Source organism: Pteropus vampyrus, unplaced genomic scaffold (genome assembly GCF_000151845.1).
Source record: "Pteropus vampyrus isolate Shadow unplaced genomic scaffold, Pvam_2.0 Scaffold394, whole genome shotgun sequence".
NCBI lineage: Eukaryota > Metazoa > Chordata > Mammalia > Chiroptera > Pteropodidae > Pteropus > Pteropus vampyrus.
Genome location: NW_011889175.1, coordinates 1020994 through 1047178, shown reverse-complemented (window position 1 = coordinate 1047178; position 26185 = coordinate 1020994). Strand labels below are relative to the sequence as shown.

The 26185-nt window shown below is 52.6% G+C and overlaps 2 protein-coding genes across 2 annotated transcripts in view; one reads left to right on the top strand and one right to left on the bottom strand.

Moving 5' to 3' along the window:
- The window catches only part of KCTD19 (potassium channel tetramerization domain containing 19), a 28505-nt gene extending 15473 nt beyond the window's left edge, over positions 1-13032 (top strand). The window contains exons 3-16 of the mRNA XM_011380574.2: positions 7-55; positions 855-1046; positions 2314-2445; positions 4289-4499; positions 5633-5793; positions 7116-7219; positions 7663-7805; positions 8004-8087; positions 8364-8478; positions 8888-9515; positions 10716-10907; positions 11054-11208; positions 11545-11646; positions 12786-13032. Of these exons, the coding sequence (XP_011378876.1) occupies positions 7-55; positions 855-1046; positions 2314-2445; positions 4289-4499; positions 5633-5793; positions 7116-7219; positions 7663-7805; positions 8004-8087; positions 8364-8478; positions 8888-9515; positions 10716-10907; positions 11054-11208; positions 11545-11646; positions 12786-12899 (2382 nt within the window). The 3' untranslated portion in view covers positions 12900-13032. The remainder of the gene's footprint in view (positions 1-6; positions 56-854; positions 1047-2313; positions 2446-4288; positions 4500-5632; positions 5794-7115; positions 7220-7662; positions 7806-8003; positions 8088-8363; positions 8479-8887; positions 9516-10715; positions 10908-11053; positions 11209-11544; positions 11647-12785) is intronic.
- Positions 13033-13219: 187 nt separating this feature from the next.
- Positions 13220-23417, bottom strand: PLEKHG4 (pleckstrin homology and RhoGEF domain containing G4). The gene is made up of 22 exons (XM_011380573.2): positions 23141-23417; positions 21258-21920; positions 21002-21097; positions 20804-20927; positions 20611-20704; positions 20452-20526; positions 20255-20371; positions 19987-20085; positions 19742-19890; positions 19443-19581; positions 19232-19348; positions 17603-17785; positions 16890-17392; positions 16568-16814; positions 15764-15853; positions 15459-15680; positions 15196-15366; positions 14944-15121; positions 14415-14531; positions 14033-14269; positions 13830-13945; positions 13220-13678 (listed from the first exon to the last, which is right to left on the bottom strand). The coding sequence occupies exons 2-22, from the start codon at positions 21724-21726 to the stop codon at positions 13673-13675; spliced, it is 3549 nt and encodes a 1182-aa protein (XP_011378875.2). The 5' UTR covers positions 21727-21920; positions 23141-23417; the 3' UTR covers positions 13220-13672.
- Positions 23418-26185: the final 2768 nt, after the last annotated feature.

Here is a 26185-nt window from a genome sequence, read left to right as displayed (position 1 = left end):
TGGAAGTGTATCAGCAAACCCTCAGAATTTCCTATAAAAAGTCCAGCCTTCACAGGTATAACCACAGGCTGATCCTTCCTGAAACTCACACATACTTTCCTTCTCTTCATCCTAACAGAAGTGGCTTCCATCCAGAGTGTACCCTGATTTCTGAGCTAGTTCTGGATTTTTCTACCTCACTTTCATCTCCTTTGTTCTTGTGCCCTGCCACATGCCCTCTCCATGGCTGCTTACCCAGTGGATTCAAACATCTTCCTCCATGTTCATTTCGCTGCATGTTGGTTTCACCTGGGCAAGGCTGGGCTGCGTTCCACCCCTCCTGTAGTCAGGGAGCTTTACCATCCTTTCAAATTACCTTTAACCACCACATAAGGAATGTCCCCAAATGATCACTGTCTGATGGGTGCCTTACAGCATAGATTGGCCTATCTGAAACACCTGAACAGCCAACCATTCATGATTTTGGATGGATTTTGGGTTTCTAGGAGTGTCAAAAGGATCTGTTTTATCTGTAAGTTACAGTGGTTGGTTTGATCGATTAGAAAGAACCAAATAGGTAACTAATGTGACTTTAATGACTTTGGGTATATAGGCCAAAATCTCATAACATGTCTCACTGCTGTTCACTATAGAAAAAGTAAGATTTCCATCCTCTATTCCCCACCACACTCCTTCCAAACCTTAGGGTTACATCTAAAAAGAGAAAGAGAAGAAGGAGGCACCTGGCAGTGATCATCTCCTGCGTGAATCTTTCCAGCTTTCTCTGGGGCCCCTGGGTCAGTGAGAGCCCTGGTGGCCTCTGAGAGGCCTGGCCTCTAGGAGGTGGTGACACCCCTCTGCACTTTCCCTTGTAGGCCTACATGATAAGGCACCTTTGGGGCTCATGGACACACCACTGTTAGACACGGAAGAAGAAGTGCACTACTGCTTCCTGCCCCTGGACCTAGTGGCCAAGTATCCAAGCCTGGTGACTGAAGACAACCTGCTGTGGCTGGCCGAGACTGTGGCTCTGATCGAGTGCGAGTGCAGCGAGTTCCGCTTCATTGGTGATTGCTCTCTCCCGGGTGATGTGGGTGATGTGGCTGATAGGGCTGGGAGGAGAGGGGACAGGCTGACAGGACCCATCCACCCTTCCCCTTCCACACTCTGTGGAGACGTAGCTTGGTGCGTAGGGCCTCAAGAGCTTCCCCGGATAGAGGTGATGGAGGCACGACAGAGCCTTCCTGGAGGCAAGCAGAGTCCCAGCATTAGATTCCCACTGGCCTCAGGGCTATTCTATTCCTTGTTCATTTTGGGATGGCCTGGGTGTAAAGGGGCACTGGAAACTACCTGAAGTGGTGTCGGGGCCACAAGAGTTGATGTGAAGGGCATGACCCTGAGCTGGACTACAAGGTCAGCTACTATTTTTGTTCTACCTTTATGTACCTAACTGGGTTCCAGGCCTCAGTTTCTTTCACCACGAAATGAGCCTTATTTTGTTTGGTTGTTTCAAAGGATGGTCTCTACCTGCTCTCACTTCCACTAAACTCAGTATAAAAGAGAAGGAGGGTGGATGGTGAAAGGTTCCCCAGAATCATTATAGAATTGTCCACTTGAGCTAGTGGCCTAAGGAGGATCAGATCTTCAACCTTGGATAGAAGAGAGCCTTCCTCCCTGCCAAATGCCCCAGGACAAGCTCTGGTGGGGTTGTGAACTGAATGAACCCCTTGATTCTAAAATGCTGCCACTGCCTAGATGAATAGGTCAGGAAACACCCGATCTGTACTAGGGGCCCAAATGCCTGGAACCCTAGCCCTTCATAGTTATAGTTGCCTGGAAAGTTGTCTGTGATGTGCTTCTGAATCTCCAAGTTGATTCACACAGGACATTAGCGTTGGCTCCATCTCTTCCTCTCACACTGCACTCCAGGCAGGGACAAACTGCAAGTGCCACCTGCCAGCCCAGGCTCGGCTGGGCCCTTCCTCTCTTAAGCAGCAAGACAGCTCCCTCTTTTGGAATGGCCTTCTCTTGGGTCAAGACTCACAGGGTAAGTCTCAGTGCCAGTGTGCTCACCGGGAGGGCCTGGCTTGGGAGCCCCAGGCCAGGCCACGGGCGGCCACACCCATGGACTCAAACACAGGAAAACAAAGTAATTTGGGGTTTGTCACTTGAAAACTACAGATTTAAAGCTAATCTAACCAGGTATGTTTATAACTTGTTTCAGAACGAAGAGCCTAGGATAAATTGCAGCACCAAAAACCTGCATAAACCTGGACCTACAGTTAAATTAGAAATAATGTCATTAACTCATTTTGTTTTCCTTTGCTTTTCAAGTGAATTTTCTTCGCTCACAGAAGATTTTACTACCAGATAATTTCTCCAACATAGATGTGTTAGAAGCAGAGGTGGAAATTCTGGAAATCCCTGAGCTCACTGAAGCTGTAAGGTTGTACCGGATGAACAACGGTATGTCGCCAGGGGAAGCTTGCCCTCCTCTTGACATTCTGGGCCAGGCAGGCTTGAGCTGGAAAAGCCAAGAACAAACATCTCCCCTTCCACAACTACTTTGGGCTTTGGGAAGGGGTGAGAGAAGTGGGTGTTCGGGCTGTCTTAGAATCCAAGAAGAGGAATTTCAGCCTGAAATCCTGTGAGCCCTCTGTCTGTTTAGCCTCCCCACTGAGGGTAGGTGGCTTACAGCCAGCCCAGCCTAGGTGGGGAAACCAGGCAAGAATGCCCTAGGGAGCCAGGCTGGGCCTGATGGCAGACTTCCCAGGGGGCAGGAGAGGTCTGCTCTGCTCGTGGAAGTGGTGAGCAACTGGGCGCCATTGGCACCCACCTGCCACTCCTGTCTTTTCTTCCAGGCACAACTGAAAGGCATGGGAAATGCTTGGGCGAATACCCTACTAGTGCTTCATTTTCCTACGCTCCCCCAAATTCCCTTGTTTCCTACTTCAAAATCCCTGGTTGCTGTGTCTGTTTCTGCCTGTTCCTGACATTTTCTGACCCCAGTCCAGTCCAGGCCTTCATGCTCCCAGCCCTACCGTCCAGCTTACTCCTCCCCTCACATTTTTTTATTTGTCATTCATCATCCTAGTTTCCAGATTCTACACATTGGAGGAAGCTACTCTGCATGTTGCAGGGAGCTAGCTACCTCGGTGTGGCCTCAGCTGACATTCTGAGAATGTGCAGTACTGAGAATATATAGTTTGATCTGCACACCACCAGACATTTATCCATGGGCATAGTCCCAACTCTCCCAGCCTCCTTCTTCCAAGGCAAATGGAGTCCTATCCTATTTGGGGGTGGTGGCATTCTGCAGCAAGTCTTAGGGGCCTGTCCCAGGCTCTTACCATCCACTTAAGGGAGTATGACTTCAAACTCCTTCCCCAAGGGCCTCTGCCCCTCAGAGAACACAGGTCACTGAGAGATGGCTGGAGTGGTGCATGTTCCACAAGACCTATGTGAAGATGGAAGGGAAGTGAGTTTGTAGATGAGCTCTTTGAGCCATGCAACAGCCCTCCCCACACACAAAGCATGTTTTTGGCCTTTTATAAAGCGCGATCAAACAGCTCCAGTAGCCTCGGAGACAGACGGAGCTGCCCTGAAATCCCAGCTCTGCCCCTGCCTCACTTTGTAGTTTGGGTAAGGAACTTACTAGCTGCTCAGGAGTTCCCTCATCTATGATATGATAGCACTACCGCTCCTAGGTTGCTCTGAGGGTTAGAGATGATCCGTGAAAATCGCCCACAGCATGTCCACAGGCCCATTGTTGCCACTGTACACTGTGCATTGTGCCCACTGCAAGAGAACAAGTTCCTGTCCATGAGCCAGCAACCCAAATACCCCACCTAAAAGTAATGCCATGTAGTGTGTCTCTGGGAGAAATTCTGCACAGGAGTGATAGGGGCTGCAAAACTGGGGGGCTGTAACACACTTTGGGTTCTGTCTGTGGTTGCCGATCTTACCCTTGGATGAGTAGAGCAGAGCCCGAAACTAAAGTCGATTCCCACAGATGCTGGGACAGACGGCTGCTACACTGAAATTTCTGAACTTCAAATGTTAGTGATGTAGCAAAATTTCCCTCCTCCCTTCCCTACCTGCCAACAAATAGTTTTGACCTCTCAACCTGACTGAGAATATGAAAAATTATACTGATTTTGAGAAGATCCAGATTTGGGCTGTGCAAGAAAATAAGCTCCCTCTAAGTCTCTTTAGTACTAATTCAAGGAAGCAGAAGAATGAGACCCAGAGCTTCCAATACAGTTATGACCATGAGGGGTCTATGAGTCACCCCTTTCTCCTGGCACAGGTGGCTGTTCCCGGACCTCCTGTCCTCCCCCGAGCCCAGGGAAGGGGGGCCGCGCAGTGGGCCTGGCGTCCGTGAAGCCACTGTACATGATGGCCCTGGGTCTGCTCGTCAAGTACCCAGACTCTGCACTGGGACAGCTCCACATTGAGAGCACACTGGACGGAAGCAGACTGTACATCACAGGGAATGGGGTTCTCTTCCAGCACGTCAAGTAAGGCCCTCCTCAGAGAACAGCTCGGTCCTACCCAGGCTGGGCTTCATCTTTCTCTAGAAACCAACCTGGTGCCCCACCTACCAGCCAGAGAGAAGTAGTGTCCTTGGGGGCAAATTCATAATTTTAGCCACCCCCTACCAGCACCAAACCCCAGCCTCAGAGGAGAGAGAGAGCCGATGCCAAGGCACGTGGGTTCCCAAGGTTCAAAGGCTCCAGACTGTTTCATATTTCTGTTCTCTGCAAACCATTACTCTGGTTCATTGACCTGACTAGGTTTGAGGTGACCAGGATACAGTCACAACCCTCAGGGTGCTAAACGTTACCCCTCCCCCCATACAGACCCTCCTACGAAGGAGGGAGGCTTGCTGGATGCACAGGGAGGCCATAGTTGAGGTGAGTTTCCCAGAAGTAAGGGAAGGCAGGCTTCCCAGAGGTCGTACCTAGCCTTTGCCTTGAGAGACAAGCTCAGAATGTCCCCGTTAGTGCAAAGGCATGAATTCCTGTTTTACAGAAGGGGAAACAGGTTTAGAGTGGACAGCTCTCTTAGAGTCACAGAATACATTGGTATCAAAACTAAAGGTAGAAGTGGGTTTTCTTGAGTCCCTGGGGAGAGGGTCAGCCAACCCTGAATGCTGTCTTATCTTAATATTGTTGTTTTGGCCTTTTGTAGCTGACCCCTGATAGCACAGAGGGCAAAGACAAATGCCTTTGATGGGAGAAAGTTGATGTTCAGTCTTTCTTGGGCACACAGAATATTAGTAATCTCCCAAGACTGTGGCAAGTTGCCACATAGTGACTAAGATGTCTTGGGCAGATACCTATTGGAGTAGGAAAGATGTGGCTGGGCCCTGGCCTGGCTTCTGGAACCTGTAACAGGGCCTAAAGGCTCACCATTAGTTGATTTAGAGAGTTTTACTGAAATAGGTCAAGCTCAGCTGCAAAAGGCTGAGCTTGTGTTTTCAAGCTCGCCCTCCTACAAGATACCACCAGATTTCCAATTAAATCAAGGAAATGATGTTAGTGACAAGTTTAAGCTGGTGCTGGGGCAAGACATTCTAGACATAGAGTCAACTGGGCTCCCTCGGGGTACAGTGTTGAGGCTCTTTGTGACAAGCTTTTCTCCTGGGCAGGAACTGGCTGGGGACTTGCCGGCTGCCCCTGACCGAGACCATTTCTGAAGTGTATGAACTGTGTGCCTTCCTGGACAAGAGGGACATCACCTATGAGCCAATGAAAGTGGCTCTGAAGACTCATCTGGAGCCAAGGACTCTGGCGCCCATGGATGTGCTCAGTAAATGAGGAAGCTTCTCGTTTGGAATTTGAATGAGGGGAGGGTCTGGAGGTTTAGAGGGGAAAGATGAGGCTGGCCAGGACCAGGAACTATAGATGGAAGATGAAAGGAAAGCCAGACAGACCAACATTTGTGAGTTCTGCCTAAAGAGAAACTTTCATGTTAAGTGACCCCTCCTCACCCCAAGCCCATGAGTACCCTCAAGCAGTACAGGCTGGGCACTATTACCAACCATTGTGGGGCTGCGCAGTCCCCAACGCACGTCTGCTCCGGCTCTGGGTGCTGACATGCTGTGCTCATTTGGTCATCCAGGGAGAGACCGTCCCTGGATCCATTTAACAGATAAAGTAGAGGCTCAAGGAGGTAACTTCTTCAGATTACGTAGTTAGATCATGATTGATCTGGGGTTGAAATCTGAGACCAATCACAATATTGTTTTCACCATCTGCCTATAACCTCCTATTAACAAAAAGTTTTCCAGGTCAAGTTTACACTGTATTACTGTCATTCTGCAACATTCAACATTTATTGGGCACCTACTGTATACCAGCACAGAAATAGAAACTAGGGATACAGACATGAGCAGAACAAACCCAGTCCTTATCTTCATGGAGTTCACAATCTAATTATATTCCTCTTACCTCTTATCTAATTATAACCTAGTTATATACCCTTCACTCATTATAGAGCTCATTAGAAACTGGTTCCCAAACATCACAACAAAGCCTAAGTCTAGTCACTCCCAGGAAAAGGGTCATGGGTTCATCTTCCGAGAAGAAAGCCCCATTCTCCAAACATGCCTAGGGGCTTGTTCTCTATAGAAGTGATGCTGAATTGATGAGAGCTGGCTCTATGATGTTTGCCAAGCCATAAGCAAAAACATACCAAGGGACTCCTAGTTCCAGTCAGAGTAGCCACATGAAAAGTTACACACCCAGGACACATCCAGCCAGTAAACAGAGGCAGTTAGCAATGTAGGTGGACAAGAACATCAGTCTACCTTTCTTGAGAGAGGCGGGTCAGGGGAAGAACAGCAGTGTCCCCAAGGTTGAGATTCCAAAGGGCTTACCCTCCCCACCCCCAGGGTCACCAGCTGATCCTCCAGGCTGCCATTCTGAATTCACCTCTCCATCCAGGAAACCACATGGTGAGCCACAGGGAAGTCCGCCCTTAGGGCAGAGAAGGTTGATGTCGGAGGTTTATACTGCTTCGCAGAGTAGGCAATATAACTGATGAAGATATTGAGTCTTAACATGAAATACATTATTGACCAAAATTTCCATTTTGGCCATGTGATGTGTTCCCTCTCATTGTTTCCTTAGATGAGGAGTGGACAGCAGAAATCGCTGTGTATTCCCCCCAGCAAATCATCAAGGTTTATGTTGGAAGCCACTGGTACGCAACCACCCTGCAGACCCTGCTGAAGGTACCGCTGGCTCCAGGCTGCCCTCTTCTCCCTTCTTCTGTGGCTGACCTGCTTTGGAACCTGTCACCTGACCCTCACACAGCCTCCAGCACCTGCTTAGAACAAGAACCTTCCCTTGCTTTTATCATACTAACAGCATGCTGGGAAGGCCCTCAGGAGTTTGAGTAGGGAGGGACAATCCAAGGGACCTGAACTCAGTGTGAGGCAGGGTGAGGTTCCAAATGCTTTGAGAGGGTGGTCTAGGGACCAGCAAAACTTGAAGAGATGATGTGCTTCTCCCTAGATGCTCTACTCTCCACAATGGCTCCCTATGGCCAACAAATCCCAAAGCTTCTGCTCTAGAATGGTCAGGAAAATGAAGCAAGAGAAGACTGATCTGCCCCTTACTGAAGCCTAGACTTTTAACTAATAGACTAACATAGTCTTGTACCAACCCTTTGCAGTATCCAGAACTGCTGTCCAACTCTCAGAGAGTGTACTGGATCACATATGGACAGACCCTGCTGATCCACGGGGATGGCCAAATGTTCCGACATGTTCTCAACTTCCTGAGACTTGGAAAACTCTTTTTACCATCTGAATTTAAGTAAGTGAAGGACGGAAATTGTATGATGAAACTCCATCCCTCTGTAACAAAGGAAACTTGAGTTCGCAGCCTTTAGGGAAGAAGTTATAGTATTTCCAACATGGGCACTGCTATTGAAGGCAGCAGCTCTAGAGACCTGCACCCCCACCCACACTCCTACCCTAGCTGCCCAGACTGATATCGCCTTGTCATTTGCAGGGAATGGCCTCTCTTATGCCAGGAGGTGGAGGAATACCACGTCCCTTCACTCTCAGAAGCCCTTGTCCAATGTGAAGCATACAAGTAAGGGGACTTTGCTCCAGATACCACGTTCTGGAGTTTGGTCCTTTATATTCCTCTTGAGAATCCCGTCCCACCTCCTAGTACGACCTGTTCTCCTTAGGGTTAAGTGGGGTGGAACAGGCCCAGGATTGGCCAGTGACCTAAGCAAAACCCTTTAAGAGCCTCTTCTCCCCCACTATCCAGAGTTAACTCTCAGCCAAAGGGCAGACCTGACCAATTGGTCAATGAGCTAGTGAAAGGTTCTGCCCACTGACCAAAGCTTCTTGGAGTCTGCAGGTCATGGACCCAGGAGAAGGAATCTGAAAATGAAGAAGCTTTTCCCATCAGGAGGTTGCATGTGGTAACAGAAGGGCCAGAATCGCTGGTGGAGTTCAATAGAGATTCCAAAGAAGTAAGGCTCAGCTTTCTTCAGTTTGGTGGTGTCCTCAAAAGGCACCCCCATAGGGCTCAGGGCACCCCCATAGGGCTCAGTGCAGGCTCTGCTACTGCGGGAAAGAGCAGAGTACCAGAGCAGGGCCTACATGGGCTCCTAGCATAGTAACTGCCTTCTGAACCTAGAAAGGGACACAGGAGGTACTGGCTGCTGTGGCCTGGGATGCCAGTCTGTCTCTTTGGAGTGTGAGAGGTCCCTGGGCTGACACCACCCCCACTGAGACTGAGCAAACTCAAATGGCTGACCATGTGGGGAATGGGATCACTCTGGGTAAGCAAGTAAAGTCTTAGAGGCCCAGCTTATTAGGTTTGGGGGAGGCTCCAACATGGGAGCACATGCCCAGAGCTGCTGTGCCCTCCCTCCCCAGTCCACAGCGTGCATGCCTGTGGACCTCCAAGACTGCAATGGCAGGACTCCATGGAACAAGGCCAAGGGGACCCCAGCTAGGTCCAGCCAAATGGAGGAGGCTGAGCAGTACTCCCGGACCATCCAGATGTCTCTGTGCAGAGGTGCCAAGCGGGTGGGCAATTCTAGCACATACTCCCACTGCTCTGGCCTATGTGCCAACCCAAGGCACTGGGGAGCTCACCCTGAAAGCCCCCCCAAGAAGAAGTGCACCACAGTCAACCTCACACAGAAATGTGAAAACAAAGACCCTCCTGTCACCCCCATGCAAAAACTCATCTCCCTGGTGCGGGAATGGGACATGGTTAATTGCAAACAGTGGGAATTCCAGTCACTGCCTGCCCCCCGGAGCAGCTCCTTGGAGGAGGCCGCCCTGCAGCTCCCCTCGGGAAGTGAGACTGCTTCCCAGCCCAGCACCTCAGCTTCCTGGAAAGGCCATTCCACAGTCTCAGAGAAGGACCCAGGCCTGCAGGCAGGGGCTGGAGCTGGAGCCAAAGACAAAGGGCCAGAGCCAATGTTTAAACCATACTTCCCCATGAAAAGAACTGTCACCCTGAAGGACTGGGGCAAGCAGAGGTCAAAAGAAAGAGGTGAGTCCTGTCCCATCCTTGACTTGTCTCATTTACAACAGAGAAGGCAGACCTTGATCAAGACCACAGAGTGTGACAAAGGGGACCTAGAACTCACCAAAGCCAGCTCTGTGTCAAGCAGCAGACAGATATATGACCAACACAATGGCATGACTTGAGAGGCTGAGAGATTACATAAATCATATGGAAAGGGTGTGCCTATGAAGTAATAGCACAAAGGAGGCTGGGAGTCATCTGGGGAAGGAAGGAGAAGCCTCAGTGTTTGTAGAACTAGGTCATCAGTCTAGCTGGAGGCCAGGCTTCGCTGAAGAAGTGATGGGAGGTAAGACCTAAGACATAAGCAATCAGAACAGGTCTTAGGGGTGAAGTTCAGAATCTGGCACTTTGTTCTGATCCTAAGGGGACTGGGCAGCCACTGCAGTATTTTTTACAAAGGAGCAGTCAGGTCTGTATTGGGAAAGCTTGATCTGGGAGCAGAGGAAATGCAGCATCGGGAGGGGAAGTGTTAGAAGTGGTGAGGTCATTTTAGATGAAAACAGGCTAGGCAGTTGAGGGAGGATGGAGTAAGGATTCAGCCACAGAAGGGCCAGGTTTCTGGCTTGGCTGACTATGACGGGGTGGACAGTTAACTGAAGTTGGATGGACAGGACAAGGAGCTGGAGAGAGAGCTGTGTTGTGTGCATTGGATAGGTGCAGAGCACCCCAAGGAAGTGTGCTGAGAACTGCCATGATGGGCTGTTTCCTCTGCTCGAAATCCTTCCTACAATATACTGTCGCCTTCCCTTTTTGTGGCTCAAGGCCCTGCCTGTGAGCCACAGTTAGTCTGTCAAAGCATCCTTTTCAGAGTAGACATGCATCAAAGGCTCATCCAAAAAGCTCCTCTCATTTTATAATTTTACAAAGATTTCCAGCCCCCAGCTGGGTTATTATTGGCCTTGATACCAGTCTTAGTTCAACAGAGAAATTTGGAGAGTTCTTAAGAGTTCTTAAATTTAGGATATGATTTGCAGTGATTCTAGGGCAATGAAGAGAGGAGCACCAGGACAGGCCCCTGCCAAACCAAGGTGCCACTTCTAAGAGGCTTGAGGCAGCAGCTGCTGGAAGGTTAGGGTATTGACTGTACTGATCTGTCACCAGAGGACCCCTTCCTGCTTGAATCTGAGATGACTTAAGAAGAACCCCTTCCTGTTATTTTCACAGAAAGCCCTGCCTTAGAGCAGCCTCTGCCTGAGGCCAGTGAGGTGGACAGCACAGGGGTCATCCTCAAAGTGAGTCACCCCCCTGCGGTGGGCAGTGATGGCTCCTGCATGTTCTTTGAGGACAGCATTGTCTACACCACCCAGATGGAAAACCTGAGGCACATGCCACCCACAGCCAGCCCGCAGCCCCAAGGTGAGGCTCTGGAGCCAGGCCTGGCCCTGTACCTCTTGTAGAAATGCCCTTCAGAGAGAAAGTCTCCCTCAGGAGCCCTTACTCTGGGCTTTCTCTAAGGCCCTAGTGTTGGGCAGATGTGGCCACATCCACTCTCTCCTCCACAGAGGTGACTTTCCTGAGTTTCTCTCTGTCCTGGGAAGAGATGTTTTATGCACAGAAATGTCACCGCTTTCTGACCGACATCATCCTGGATTCCATTAGGCAAAAGGACCCCAAAGCCATCACAGCCAAGGTGGTCTCCCTGGCCAACCGGCTGTGGGTACGTGATAGGCCCTAGGCCCTGTTCTTTCTCCACCTGTCCCTTTACCCCACAAGAAGTGGTGCAAGGCAAGAGGAAGCAAGCCAAGATGGGGGGTGAAGGGTAAGGGAAATAGGTCAGGGGCGGAAAGGTGGCAAGAAAAATAGGAACAGGAAGACAGGGTAGTGTCATCTGGACCAAGCCTTGGCCAAGAGGCAGTTTGGAGTGAAAGTGCCCCCCGATTCCTGTGGCTCCTGCCCAGGGTAGCCCCTGCTCTGCATCCCACTCTGTGGGTCTAAGAGCAAATGAGTCGGGCAGCTGTCCCCAGCCCCGACTGACAGTGGGCTCTCCTCACAGACCCTGCGCATCAGTCCCAAGCAGTTTGTGGTGGATTTGCTGGCCATCACCGGCTTCAAGGATGACCGGCATACCCAGGAACGCCTGTACAGCTGGGTAGAGGTAAAGACCACCTGCATCCCACTGGGAATAGTGACCCTATCAATGCCTCAGATGGACTGTGTCTTGCTGCACAAGAGCTAGGCCAGCACTGCCCATGAGGTGAAGCAGGCAGCTAGACTTTGGGTCCCTGGTTCTGAGGAGGGAGAAACAATGGCTGACATCAACAAGTCTAAAGTGGTCAAAAAGCAGTACTCAGGGTACTCGTGTTTGTAGTTTTCCTTCTATGATTTTGCCTTCATCACTTGCAACCTTGGCCATACTCAGGGAGGTACTTCATATGAGTCCAAGATTTGGGGGTGCTGAGAAACAATTTTAAGTCAGACCTTCTCAACAGGTGATACCAACTTACTTCATCTACTTAACTGTGATGTCACCACTTTTGTACATCCATTTCATATTTAAGCTGCTTTGGGGCATTTTTATCAAGAAAATATTCAGTAAGGGTAAAAGAATAACCCAAGATTATTGTTTTTTGATTCTTTAAAGTAATTTCATTGGATGTGGTTCCATAGTGTAGCAGTTAGCACATCTGCTTTACACGCAGAAGGGCCTGGGTTCACGCCCCAGTGGAGCCATGGTCCATGATCTACGGCCATGTCACCCTGAACAAGCCTGATGTCTGATCTTGGAAGCTAAGCAGAATCAGGACTGGTTAGTACTTGGATGGGAGACCACCTAGGAAGACCAGGTGCTGTAGGCATAAATAATAATAAATTAAAATAATAATCATAATTTCAGGGTTCAAAGTTTCTATTTAACATTGTAGGTGAAAAAGATTTAGTTAATTTCTCATTAATCTGGTATTTCTGTAATCAAGTATACTGTTAAGATACTTTTCACCATAAATACACTAGTGCCAAATTATTAGGCCTCTGGCCTAATGGATTGGAAAGGTGAAGTCAGCATCTACAGCTAGAAAGTGAAAAACTAGTAGCAGGAAACACATTTTTTGACCCTCTGGTCATTCTGCTCAGTTCTCTGCTAGCCACTCCCCAACCACAGCCCTGTGAGCATCAAAGGTTCCTAATAACTGACTTTACCCTGCCCCACCCCTGCCTCAAAGGGAAGACCCTACCCACCAAGAGCAGGAGTAGGCGACTGACCAGGAAATCAGGGATTAATCCAGCCTTTTCTTCCAGCTCACACTGCCTTTCGCCAGGAAATATGGATGCTGCGTGGACCTGCTCATCCAGAGGGGCCTGTCTAGGTCTGTCTCCTACTCTATTCTGGGCAAGTACTTACAAGAGGGCTAGGGTGTCCAGAGATGCTGCCCCCGTGTATCCCCAGCCGCCAAGGTTCATTTGAACCGGGATGTCCACAAAATGCATGTACCCATCCAAGGGTGTGTATCAATCTATTTTTTATTGTAAACAAATAAAGAGTAATCACAAGTCAAGGGCCTGGGCTCCCTCTCTGAAATACCAAAGACCTAACAACCAGTGAAATAATTTTAAACAATAAGTCAAACTGAAAGCTATTCAAAAGGCATTGAGTCGATATAACCAAACTGACCCAGGTAAGAAAAAGCTGAGGCTGGGGAGCCAAGGCAGGCAAGAATAAGGGCCCAGCTGGGGTGGGTTTGCCCTTCAGTTTGAGGAGCTGGGCTTTGAGCCAGGGTTTAGGAAGCAGCTGCTGGGGACCCAGCTGTGTTCCTCCTGAGAGGTGGGGCGGTGCAGTCACTGTTTGGAGCCACTTGGTGCCCCACCACCCTAGAACGTGAGAACACCCACCCTCTGCTCTAGCCTAATCTTAACCTACGAATGGAGTGGGAGCCAGAGAGGGGACAGAAGAAGGGGACACCAGGCCAGGAGCCCAGGATTAGGGTGTTCATTCAGCCTCTGCAGCAGACTCCCCTTGAGAGGCCCCTGCTGGCCTGTCCAATGGGCATATACATGGAAAGGGTAGTCGATAGAGCAGTGTGTATAGGCTGGAAGTAGGCCAGGTGCTAGCCATGCCTTTGTCATAGTAGATCCAGAGAGAGGTGATGTTCCTTGGAGCTACAAGCTGCTTGCCTTCGAGCCTGGGCTCAGACCTGTAGTACCAAGCAAGGCATGAATGACTATTTCCCTAGCTCAAGGTCCAAGTGGAGTCCCTAGAGAATGGCTGTGGCCCACCCACCCCCACTTCCATCTAAAGACTGGGCTGGGGAAGGGCTGGTGGGTATGGGACAAAATGGCACTCACATAGGACAAGTCCTCAAGGCCCCTGCCCAGGGCCTGCCCTGACACAAAGCTGCTGTCAGATCCGCTGGAGCCACTGGCTGATGGGCACTGGGATGAGACTTCTGAGTCCTCAGGAGCTAGGGAAGGAGACTGCGTGAGCTGTCAGCAGGGATAGCCCAAACCCCAAGCTATACCCTCCTGCCTCTGGCTAAACCCAGACCTACTTAAAGATGGCTGGCTGCCCAGCTCCATTTCAGCCTCCAGTGCTGCTTCCTCTGGTAAACTGGTAGAATACAAGGGCCAGCGGAGACCCAGAAGAGCTGGATCTCTGTACAGGTGCAGGTTGAGGGACCCCAGTACGGAGTGAGAGGCAGGGTCTGCAGGAAGGGAGCTTGAGGCTCCCAGGTAGGGGCTGTCATAGTCAAACGGAACCACAGCAATGGAGGCCCGAGAGCGAACATCTGCATAAGAAAGAGGGTCAGGATGGGACAGGTGAGAGCCCACCTGGGCCAAGGTCCTGAGGGGAGCACAGATCAGAGCTGCCAGAGAGCCACATTGCCTCCCACACAGCTTTCCTCACTGCCACCCCCATAGCCTGCCCAATACCTCGGCACTTTAAAACGTAGTTGATGGTGCGGTCATTGATAGCTTCCTCATTGGGGGCGATGTCCCGGAAGGTTTTGTTCCCCACACCCATGGACACCATCTCAGCCATGCGCACCTCTGGGTGGAGAGTGGGCATAGCTGGGGCCCTTCTCAATATCAGCCTAGACCTCAGCCTCTATCTACCCCTCCCCCCTAAGTCTTTCCTTTATACCCTTTCCCAACAGATAAACGAGCCCTTGCATTGAGCCTTTGTGGTGCTAGGCTCCTTCCAACAATCCTGTGGGCAGCTGTTATTCCTCTTTTAGAGACGAAGCCTCTGATACTCAGACATTAATACTGTGTCCATAATCAGAGACAATGACAGCAAAGCTGCCTAACTCTGAAGTTCTTTCCCCTACGCCGGCTGCTGCTGCACCTCCTTCCCACTTGCTAAGCATTTCCAGGTCCCTGAGCCCTCCTTGGGCCCCCATGGGACATCATCAACTCTTCGAAGAGAGAAGTATGGTGTGAGGGAGGGGCAAGGACCCACCCTTGTTGTGGACAGCCTGCTTCCAGAGCAGGCGGGAGATGTCAGCCGTCCAAGCCTGCTTGGTGGCCAAGCTGGCGGCCTGCAGCACAAAGGTATCCCTGGCCTTGCGACGGCGGAACCAGATCTCAAAGCGCAGGTTGTTATCCTCACAGCACTCAGTGAGGCCAAGGTCCGCCATCTATGTGGCCAGGAGAGAGGTGTGATGAGGTATTGGGGGACAAGGGGACACAGGGTGGGGTCAGGTGGACCTACCTTGAAGGAGCGCTTGTAGGCAAATGTGTCGATGCCTGTGGGTCCTCTGCGAGGCTTGCTGAAAAGCAGCAGCTCCTCAAAGAGGAAAACACGGCGCAGGGACTTGTGGCGCCCGGTGCGTACTGTGAACTCATCTTGTCGTACCAGCTGCCCCTGTTCCTTGAGATTAACCTACCGAATTGGGGCCCAGTGGGTACCCAGCCTCTTCTGCCCCCTCCCATCACATCCACCACACCTGCCCACCACGGCCTGGAATGACTCACGTCACAGCCCTGGATGGCGTCCATGGCCAGCAGGTCATTGCCGTGTCGCAGCTGGAAGCGCACGAGGCTCTGGGCAGCCCGCAGGGCACTCAGCTCCTGCATGGGCCCCCCGCAGGCCCGCGCCAGCTCCTGCAGCAGCAGTGCGTACTTGCTCATGCGCTGGATAGGCTTCAGCAGGTAGGAGGCCAAGTCCAGGTGGTCCCCCAGCACCTGCTGTTTGTCCTGCCAGGTGGGCTGGATACCATCAGGCGGCTTCAGGGTACTCCCGCCTTCCCCCCTACCTCTACAGTCTCAGGCTCACCTACCTTGAAGAAGGCGTGACCATAGCTGGTCATCAGGGCGTCGGAGCGAGGTTTATTCTTGCTGTACAGCGCATACATCCCAAATTGCACCCTCTGTGGGGACATGCAGTTCAGCCCCAGTGCAAGGGGGCCAGTTCCCAAAGGCTGCCCCTGCCTGGGCCGGACCACTCTCAGCTTGAGGACCAAAATGCCAACAGGTGGCTCCCAGGGAGCCACCCCCCACCTGACAGAGTCAATGTGCCCTGCTTTGAACAAGGGTTGATCTGGCAAGAACAAGCACTGTGCATAAGGGTGTTGGCCACAAGCCCTCTGGGGAATAAGTCCTGTACCCAATTCTGCTCCCCACAGCTCTGAGAACATGCACTGGTTGCACCTCAACTTGGACTACTCCTCTGCTCACTACAGTCAGCCACCTTTACCTGTCTCTTCCTTAACCAATGGGCCTGTTTTCTGCCACAGGCTTTGCACTTGCTCTTTCCTCTGATTGAATGTCCTGACTCCATCCCCTCCCTCTGGCCTCAGCTCAAACAGCAGCTTCTCAGAGGCCTAACTGCTCCCTCTAAAATGGGAAACTTTGCCCCACCAGTAACTCACAATCATCTATCTATCCTGCTTATTTTCCCCTTAGCCCGAACTATAATCACTTTTATGTCTCTTCTACTGAACTGTGAGTACTTTGAGGGGCAGGCCCTGTTGGTCTCCCTCATAGCTATACCCAGCACAGGGCCTGGCACCAAGCATATGCCCAACAGCTCTTTGTTGAGTGTGGCAGAATCAGCCTGGGGCTGTGGGGCTTGTGGGGCTTACATGGCGTAGGAAGGCATAGGCCACCCGAGGTGGGTGTCGCGTGCAAGCCTCCAGCTCACGCAGGAAGAAATGGTAGTGGAAGTCTCGCAGCTTCTCCAGGTTGCCAAAGAGGTGGGCGCGCTGGCCACGGAGGCCCTGGGGCACATCAGGGCGATCCAGCTCAGGGAAGTAGTTCTCCATGGTATAGTCAAGGGCACGGACATACTCCCGTTCTGTTGCCACCATCTCTGCCAGCACCAGCTGGAGCCTACCAGGTAGGTGGTGTCAGGACTCTAGACATGTGCCCTGCCACCGCCCTCCCTGCCCTGCCCATGGCCTGTACCTGTTGAGGCTCCTAGGGTCAGAGCTGCCTGGTGGAGGCAAGGCTGGGGAGGACTCTGGCAGAGCACCATATCCAGCTTCTGGTCCGTGGCAGGCAGGTATAATGGCCGCATGGTGGCCATGGTGGGCAGGCTCTCTGAGACTCTGCCCCAGATTCCGATCAAGGCTGTAGGCCTTTCTCAGGGGAGGGGTGGCAGGTGCAGCTGGGACCTGGCTGACACACAGGCTAGCTGTGCTGCCAGTTGGTGGTGGCTTCAGTGTAGCCTCTAACTTCTGGTCCAGCGCCAGCCAGGTGTCCTGGCATTGCGCCCAGGCACAGCGGCACTCCTGGCGGATGCCTTCGGAACCCAGCCCCGTGGCCAAAGCCCACATTTTTCTGAAGTGAGCAGGAGGCAAGTCAGGGTGCTTGGTCCAGTGCAGCTGCAGCCGTTGCAGCACGACTGCTGGGCGCTCCTGCTCCAGCTCTGCCAAAACCCGCTGCCCCTCCTCAGCCCATGTCGAGGCCTGCAACACCAAAGCCACACAGGCATGAAGACAATTCCACAGAGACTGCCAAACTTTTACCCCAACCCCACGGGGTGTTGGCCCCAGGCTGAAGACAAGGAGAGAGAATAGGCAGGACGTCCAGAAAGAGTTCAGGCTGTGGTGGAGCTGGGCAGCCACCCTTCTGGCCCCAGTGACCACCCAAAGCCAGGGACAGGACCCCTCACCCACCTGCTTGAAGAGCCGCAACAGCATCTCGGCATCTGTCAGCCGCTGCCGCCGCTGGGCCAAAGCCCTAGAGAATTTAGTCAGCTGGGCTTGCAGGGCCAGAAAGCGGGCCCCATGGGGGCCCAGTTCAACTGCCTCCCAGCCAGCCAGGGGCTGCAGAAATTTCTCTCCTTGCCTAAGCTGCTCCTGGAGACAGAGAATAGGCTTAGCGGCCAGGCCTGGTGATCTAGTTCTCGAGCCCAGGTCTCCTCTACTGACATCTACACGTCGCTATCAAGTCTCTCCTGTGATTAAAGACTTTCCCTCCACCCCTCACCCTTTCCTATCTCTGAGCCCATGTCGAGGCCTGAGCCCCTTTCCACAGCCATATTTCCTGAAAGAATTGTTTATTCTCACTATCACGGCTTCTTCAACTCATCAGCCCACTCCGACCCCATTTCTGGCACGATCCCAGCACTTCTCAGGCCTCTTCTGATTCCGCTGCTCAGCAACATTCAACCCTCTCTGGCTCCCAGTTCCCGACCCCTCCCCACTTTCCTGACTCTCCTTGTGCTTCTCCAGTGGTTCCTCTATCTGCTCCCCGACCCTCACCCAGGACATTAAACACTGGAGCTCCTGAAGACAGTCCACTCTCTCTCCCCGGGCAATCTTGTGTGACCACACTTCGAATGTCATCCACACTCCCAACATCTGCCAAGTGAGCCTCTGCAGCCAGATCTCTCTTCTGAGCTCTAGGCCCAATCCCCATGGTTCTTCTTCTCATTCCTCAATGGTTATCTCCAAAGCATACCCAAGACTGGATTCACAAATGCCCTTCCCCCAGAAAGCTCTTGTTTCCTGGTCCCTCTGTCATGGTACAGCACCCATTCATTCTTATAACCTCCCTCTCCCTTTTACCCTTTCATATATATCTACCATCGAATCCCATCAATTTCTCAAATCCATCCCCTCTGCTATCATCCTGGCCAGAGCAACCATATCCCACCTGGACTCCTGTAACTGCCTCTTCAATGAACTCTCCATGTCTATCCTCCAAGTCACTGTCTACTCAGAAATTAAGGTAATCTTCCTAGAACATGGATCTGACTATGTGCCTTTCCTGCTTAAATTGTACACTGTTATAGGGCCCAGTGATCTGGCCACTGACCACTTTTTCAGCCTTGTTTTACCTCATCTCACCCATTCTCCCTCCCTCTTCTGCTCTGCATTTCACCCTCATTCTCCTGCTTACAGTTCTTCAGGCAAGTCGTGCACCCTCCTGCCACAGGACCTCTGCACGTGCTGTTTGTTCCCTCAGCCTAGAATGTCTCATATCTCCAGTCCTCTTCTGCCTGGTTAACCCAGGCAGCTCTCAGCTCAAAAGTCACTAACTCAAGAAAGCTTGCTCAAAACACCCCTTCCGGGTCAGGTCTTTATTATACAATCAGGTAAAACCATCTGCACTTCTTCTCTCCAGAGCTTTTGCCTCAGTCTGCAAACACATATATAATTATTTAACCTTTAATTACAACTTTTCTACTGGACTGTAGATCCCAAGAGAGCAAAGGATAGATTTGCTTTCATCTACTCTGCATTCTTAGTCTCTGGCAAAGTGCCCCAAGACCTACAGAATGAACGAGTGACTGAACTCACCTGGGCAATCCGGTCCAGCTCCCGAAAAGGGCCTTGGGCCTGGAGCAGAATGTCCAGTGAGAGCTCCCTTGGTTCCTCCAGTGCTGGCCAGCCCACCTGCTGTAGCCACACTTCAATCTAAAAGGGCATAAACAAGGAAAGGACAGCTGCTGTGGAGTGAGGGCCATGGTTGAGATCAGGGGTAGGACCCATCTGGGCAGGTAGTTCCCACCTGGTGCAGCCCGCCCTCCTGGGCCTCCAGCGTCTGGACCAACTCCAGTGCCTGTATTCGCTGGTTACACTGCAGGGTCAGTTGGTGCAGCAGACCATCCACACGGCCATATAGCTCATCAACCTTGTCCACCGCAGGCCTAGTGCAGGGTACATGATCTTAGGGCCCCTGCCAGTTGCCTCACTCCACTCTGCCCTGTCCTGGGACCACAATCCTAGCTGGTTCTGAGCCAGCCAGCTGAGTCATGGCATGGGATATGGTGTTCTGGGGCAAGACCTGGGAGCTGGGCTTGCAGCTACCTGTAATCTGGGCTCTGGGTCACCTCTGGGCCCTTCTGTTTCAGCCATGCCAGCTCCAAGGCCCCCTGGCCTTGCAGCCATGCCAGCCGTGGAGAGTCTAGCACATGTTGCATAAGAACCCGTGCCTGCCGTAGCAGCCGACTGACTTCCTATGATTAAAGGAACAGATAGCGGAGGTGGGCATGGGAGAAAAAGAGGGAGACAGGGAGCATTTAGGAAGGGGTCAGAAGTGGGGGGACACTCACCCCAGACTCCATGGGCTGAGGCACAGCCTTCATGCTCTCAATGGCCCCCTGGAGCAGGGCACAAACCACCTGGCAGCTCTGTTGCAGGGCTTCCAGACGCTGTGAGTAGGGACAGGCATGACCAGAGCAGTGCACACAGCTGGTCCCAGGCATCCTAGATTCCAGGCTACTGCAGCTAGCTCTGCACTGCTCAAGCCAGCCCAGAAGAGGTTCCTCTGCTGGCTTGGTTGCCTGCCTTCCCACCCTATGCCCTATCCGGTACACTAACCATCCGGAAGTCCAACCAGGCCTGGTGGCAGTAAGGCAGGCCTCCTCCCAACGAAGCGGGTAATCCTGAGGTGGAGATGTGGGTCAGCATGCTCTGATGAGAGGGCAACTGTTCTAACTGCAGGAAAAGAAAGTGTTGTGACCTGGGCCTTGGGGGGAAGTGCCCCACCTCCACCCCTACCCAACATGTCTTAGTACCTGCAGCCCTGTGTGTACCTCCTCAGGCATTTTTCCCACTAGCAGCACCTGGTGCACTGATCCTGGGGCTATTTCCTGCAAGGAATCTGAGCTCAGCTCTGCCCCCAACCCTACCCGAAAGGAATGACTGGAGGGAGGGAGCTACGGTTCTATACTCACTTGCAACTGGCTGAGCCCCCAGAAGAGAGAAGAGTTTGGGGGACAAATTCGGGCGTCCACTAGCACAGTCAGTCCCAAGGCCTGTACTTCAGACCTAAAAGGGCAGACTTCAGTTCAGTATTTACTTTCCAAGCCCTGCCATCTCCTAGCTTAGGCTCCATCACCCACCCCACCTCCCCACCCCCACCACCACCTGGGGATGCTTCGCAGGTAGAGCAGAAGGCGGATCAATTCATGGCTGCTGCACTTGGGGTGAAGCCAAGCCGGGCTATGGGCACACAGAAGCAGCACTGCCCGACCGTCTACATCCCGAGTCCCTGTGAGCAGAGGGCAGTGAACATCTGCCCAATCAAGTCACCCCACCTCCACTGCCTCTAGTCCCTCCTGCTACCTGGCAGGGCAGCCATGCCACTGGCTAACAGCTCCCAGGTGAGGTCTTGGGCCAGGAGGTAGTCAGCGGGCTTAGGGAGGCTGGATCCACTGGGGTCTTGGGAAGGGAAATGGCTTAGGTCTGTATTGGGCCACCTACTCAGAGATCCCTTCCTCAGACCTAGACTTCAGCCCGAACAGGGTCATAGCCCTCCCCGTCTCAGCACCCCGCTCCAGGCACTCCCACTCCCAAGACATTCCTGCCCAGCTTCCTTTACCTGCTTCCAGCAGCTCTGATGTCTCAAATAAAGGGTCACCAAAGTCCACAGAGTCACTGTCCAACGCCCCAGAACCCAAGCCAGCTGACACTACCCTGCCTGGAACTGGGTCTCTTGCCAAGCCTCCCCCGTGGCTGGCACTCTCACCCTGTGCCAGGCTGAGATGGGAGGACACTGGGCATAGGAGGGTCTCCTCTCCAGAGGGGACTGGTTCCTCTGATTTGGCCGAGGAACCTCCTAATGTGCCCCTCTGGCCATCCCCCGACCCATCTGCAGCTTTCTGACCTGGGGGTGATTGAAGCTCCCCAGGCAGGAGGCTGCCCTGTAACGGGTCACCCTGGGCTGCCCCTGCTGATGGTCTTGGAGGACTGGGGTCCTTAACCTCCTCATCCCAGGCATCTCTGAAACTGCACACAGCAAACCTCCAGTCTATAGCATGGCCCTGGGAGTCTGGGGACCCTTCCATCATCCCCTCCTTAAAGGGTGGGCCTGCTCAGAGCAAGCGGGAGAGGGGCTAGGGCCTCGGTGTGAAATGAGGCCTCAGATCATCCAGGAAATGGGTTGAAATTGGTCCGGTAGCACTAGGCCGGTAACGCAGGCAGAAGGCACTAGACCGAAGGAGGTGCCAGTCTGGGTGCCCGCAAACACTGCCGTAGTTCAGGCCTGAAGAGAGGAGAGAAGGGCAGGGATGTCCGCATTCACGTGGGCCCTCGGATGCGGGCTTGTGTCGGCGGGCGCTGCCATGTGCTCACATACCAGCCCGCCCAGCCAGGCCTTTGCCTCGCCCCGGGGACTCGCGTCCCTTCTCCCTCGTCCATTGGTCACACTCACCCCCCACCCTGGCTCCGGGACGAGCCGCGGGGATCAGCAAAGCCAGGGAGGCCGCACAGCCAGAACCCCACAACATACCTCCCTCAGAACAGCGGAGCCTCGACGGCGGGTACAGCGCGCCGCCGGGCGTCCGCGGGCGCCGCCTCCTGGCCGCAGGGGCGGAAACGCAGAGAGGCGGAGGACGCGCCGCCCCCTGGGGGCCGGAGGACGGAGCTACAGCCACCCCAGCTAGGCCCGACAGCCGCGGCCGGGGCCGCCCTGACAGCGCTGAGGCTCGGCCGGATGCAGCGCCTTCTGTCCGCGATCCCCTCCTTCCGGCGGATCCCAACGGCTCGGCTCCATCCACACCTCCAGCGCCCCGCTGACTTTGACTCGGCCTCTCGGTTCGCCAGTAGGGGCGGCGACCAACGGCTGGCCAGTCCGCCTTACCCACTCCGTGCCCAACTCCCCAAGAAGCGGTCCCCGCTGGGGAAGGTGCTGTAGGTGCGCGAGAGTGAGTGAGTGTGTGGGTCCGCCTGGGGGTGGGGATGGTGGGCTTCTGTTCTTGAATGCAGGCAGTATACACCTCTAGCCTCCCTTAGTAAAACAAGGAGGGCGCACTCATTTCTCTCAGCCTGGAGAAGAAAAGTGTGGGCCCAGCGTCCCAAGAGGCCCCTAGAGAGAGAGACTCCCTATGCCCAGACCAGCTGCTTGGGGTGCCTTCATAGAGGGTGGGAGGGTGCGGCCCCTCCATTACAGCCCCCATCTTTCCTCCAGGCCCCAGCCCAAGCACCAAGAGACACGTTGTATGATCCCAGTAATGGGATAGGGAGGCCGTTGTCTGGGCTGGAGAGCAGGAAGGCCTCTGAGGTGGGAGCTGACCCAGGCCTTCCCGAATCCACCAATCCACCATGCCCAGAACCTCCACTCCCTTGCTTTCCTGGCACTGCTTTCAGCATACACTCCTTCCTCAGCCAACACCCCCTTCCCACGAAGTCCAGCCAAGGAGGCTAAGACTGAGATCACGCCCTGGAGCCAGAGAGATACTAATCCAGGCCTGCTCCCCCACTTACCTGCTGGTTGAGCTCCAGCAACTCAGTTCCCTGAGCCTCACCTTACTCATCTGTAAAATGAAAAAAAAAAAAAGTCATTCCTTTCTCTTGGGATTGCCATGAGGACTAGGGAAGACCCTATAAAGTGTGCCAGCACTTGGGCCAAGTTGGTGCTCTCCCTCTCATTTCACCCTCAGGGGATCCTCAACTGGTGAAAGTTACTTTGATAGTTGACCTGTGAGATCCTTCCCAGTTTTGAGGCATTAGGTCCCTTTGGGTTACATGGACACTCCCTAAAATTTGTGAGAATATTGTAAGAAGGTAGGCTATGTGGCCAGAAGAAGGCAAAGTGCCCCACAACATGCTGACCCTTGGTTCCTGGGTGTAATGGCTTCCCTAACTCTAAAGGAGTCACCTCCTTAATGAGCCTGGGGAGGCTGCCGGAGGAGGGAACCTGAGCATTAGAAGCCGGCAAGTGGGAACGACAGCAATCTACCCTCCTCCCAGCTGCCACATCAGCACCCAGAGGCCAGATTCTCAGCTACCAAGGAGCCTTCTTCATGAGCTGATCTGGCTGCGGGAGAGGAGCCTTGGGAGTTGTCCTGCTGCATCCCCAACCGCCAGTGGGTCCTCTCATCCCACCCTCTTTGAGCGTCAGTGAGCATCAGGATCAATCTTGGCTCCCTCTCCAGCTGTCCCAGAGCCACCCCACTGAGTCACTGTCTCCTGCTCCCTCCCTCCCCTTCTGCTGCCCACTATCTGCCCACCCTCACCCACCAGGCAGGCCCCCCTCAGAGCCCTAATAGCTGGGGGAACCTGTTGGCAGGCACACATATCCCTCCAATGCCAGAGGCAAACAAGAGGCCTCAAGCCACAGGCTATAGCTGACCCCAGCACCCCTGGGTACAGGCAGACAGAGATTCAGGGGCAGGGCCAGGCCTTGGTTTATTCACTCCCCACAGAATATGCATTGTAAGCTTTATGAAAACAGAGTCTGTGTGTTGTCCATTTATTATCCAGAGGCTCCCCATCCACAAGCCAGATATAAACTGAAGTCACAGATGGAGACAGATTCAGAGGTTCAGACTGGAAAGGGCCCAGAAGAAGCACAGAGCTGCAGGATGCATGGCCCCAGGATGGCAAAGATACAGATAGAAATGGGGACAGACTGAGGCCTAGTGGAGCTCACTGGGGGCTGGGCTTGGAGCCAGCCTGGGTTGCTGACCACAGCAGGCTCTGTGGGCTGAGCTTGCAGGACTGAACAATGAGTGACTGACTCATGGGGCCCATCTTTGTGGCTCTCCTGGCAGCAGAATTTCATAGCAGCCTTTTCCACTGAGATCATAAAATGGGGATGAGCTTTTCTCCCCTGCCCCTTCCCCAGCCTCCTCTCACCATCCCTCAGCCTCCCATTCTTTGCCAATATAAATAAATCAAAAATAAAATGGGAGCTCTGTGCCTCAGTGGGCCCAGTAAAAAAGACCTATAGTCATTGCCCTCACTCCACCTCAAATCTTGCATACCCTCTTCAGTACTGACCCAGACAGTGAGGGTGACATACCCCAAAACTTCCAGACTTCTCTTACCTTTAGCCCAAATAAGCTCTAAACTCCTTAGTGTGACATTCAAGTCCATCCAAATGCATCACAGCCTTTCTTTCAGGCTCTTATACTGACTGGCCTGGAAAACTCATCTGATTACAAGTCTTAGCTCTCCTCTACCTGGGATGCCCACCCCCATCTCTCCAGATCAAAATCCTTCCTCCTTCAAGGCCTGGATAAAGCTCAGGTGGCACTGAATTCCATTTCTGCCATTGTGCCCAGTCAGGTGATGACCCGTGAGTAAGCTCTTGACTTGCTTGCTCTCCTACATCCCAGATGCCTGCCTCCTCTGCGCTGTGTTCACCTGTTTTCTTTCCCGAGGCTGCTGGCCTCTGACCCAGCAGTCCACTAATTTTAGTTACCCAGCCCTAGGTCCAGGAGCCCTGCTGCACCCCCTCGCCTACACCATCAGTTGCCCGATTCTGTGGATTCAATTTCTGCAACCTTTCTAATCTAGTAAATATTGAAAGATGGGGTCAGTGGGCCACCTCCCTCTGGGGAGCTGGTTAAGATTATAGATTTCTGGGCCCCATAGACCTGCTGAATCAGAACCTTAGGGGCAGGCCCAGGAATCTGCATGTTTGACAAGTTCCCTAGTGACTCTGACATGAAAGTCTAAGAATGGCTGCCTGTCCTCTCTAGCACCAGCCTCTTCAGGTCCCTGGGCTGCTGGAGCAGCCTCCAAACAGGTCTTCTCTAGCTTCTTCTACCAATCCATCCTCAATCCAGGGTTTCACACATCTTCCACCTAAAAACAGCTACATTCCAGCTCTCCAAAGCACATTACTGCCCAAACCACTCCCAGATCTCAATTCTCCCAGGCCAGCTCTCTGCTGCTACCCATAAAACTCTTCAGGGTCTCCCCACCCAAGCCTTTATTTCCCTGGCTGGTCCCTCCCAACCATATCACCCACTGCTCCTTGCTTTTCACCATGTGTGCTGTAGGCATCCTTTGTTTGTGCTGTTCTTTTTACCTAGAATTCACTCCCCACCCCAACTTCGACTGTGTTGTCTGAGCTCCTACACACACACACACACACACACACACACACACACCACTCCTCCCTAAGCTATCCCAGATCGCCTCAAGGCCCCATAGCACTTTCAGTACTCTTTGCCTTATAGTTTAAGACCAATAATGACAAATATTTGTGATCCTCTCCTGTGGGCCAGGTTCTATATTAGATTTTTCTCATTTTGTCATTTAATCCTAACGGCAACTTTACGAAGTATAATAGTTATCTCACTTTAGAGATGAGGACACTGAGACTCAGAGAGAATATGTAAAATGCCTAAGATGACATACCTGGTGACAGCTGGGATTGTTAACTACTAAGACTTATCACTGTCAACTGGAAACAACTTGAGGACAAAGCCTAAGTCTCCCTTCTTGTCACACTTTCCCCATGTATAACATAGAAAAAGTGACTAAATTTGTAACCTTCAAAGTGTGTTGAGTCCTCCA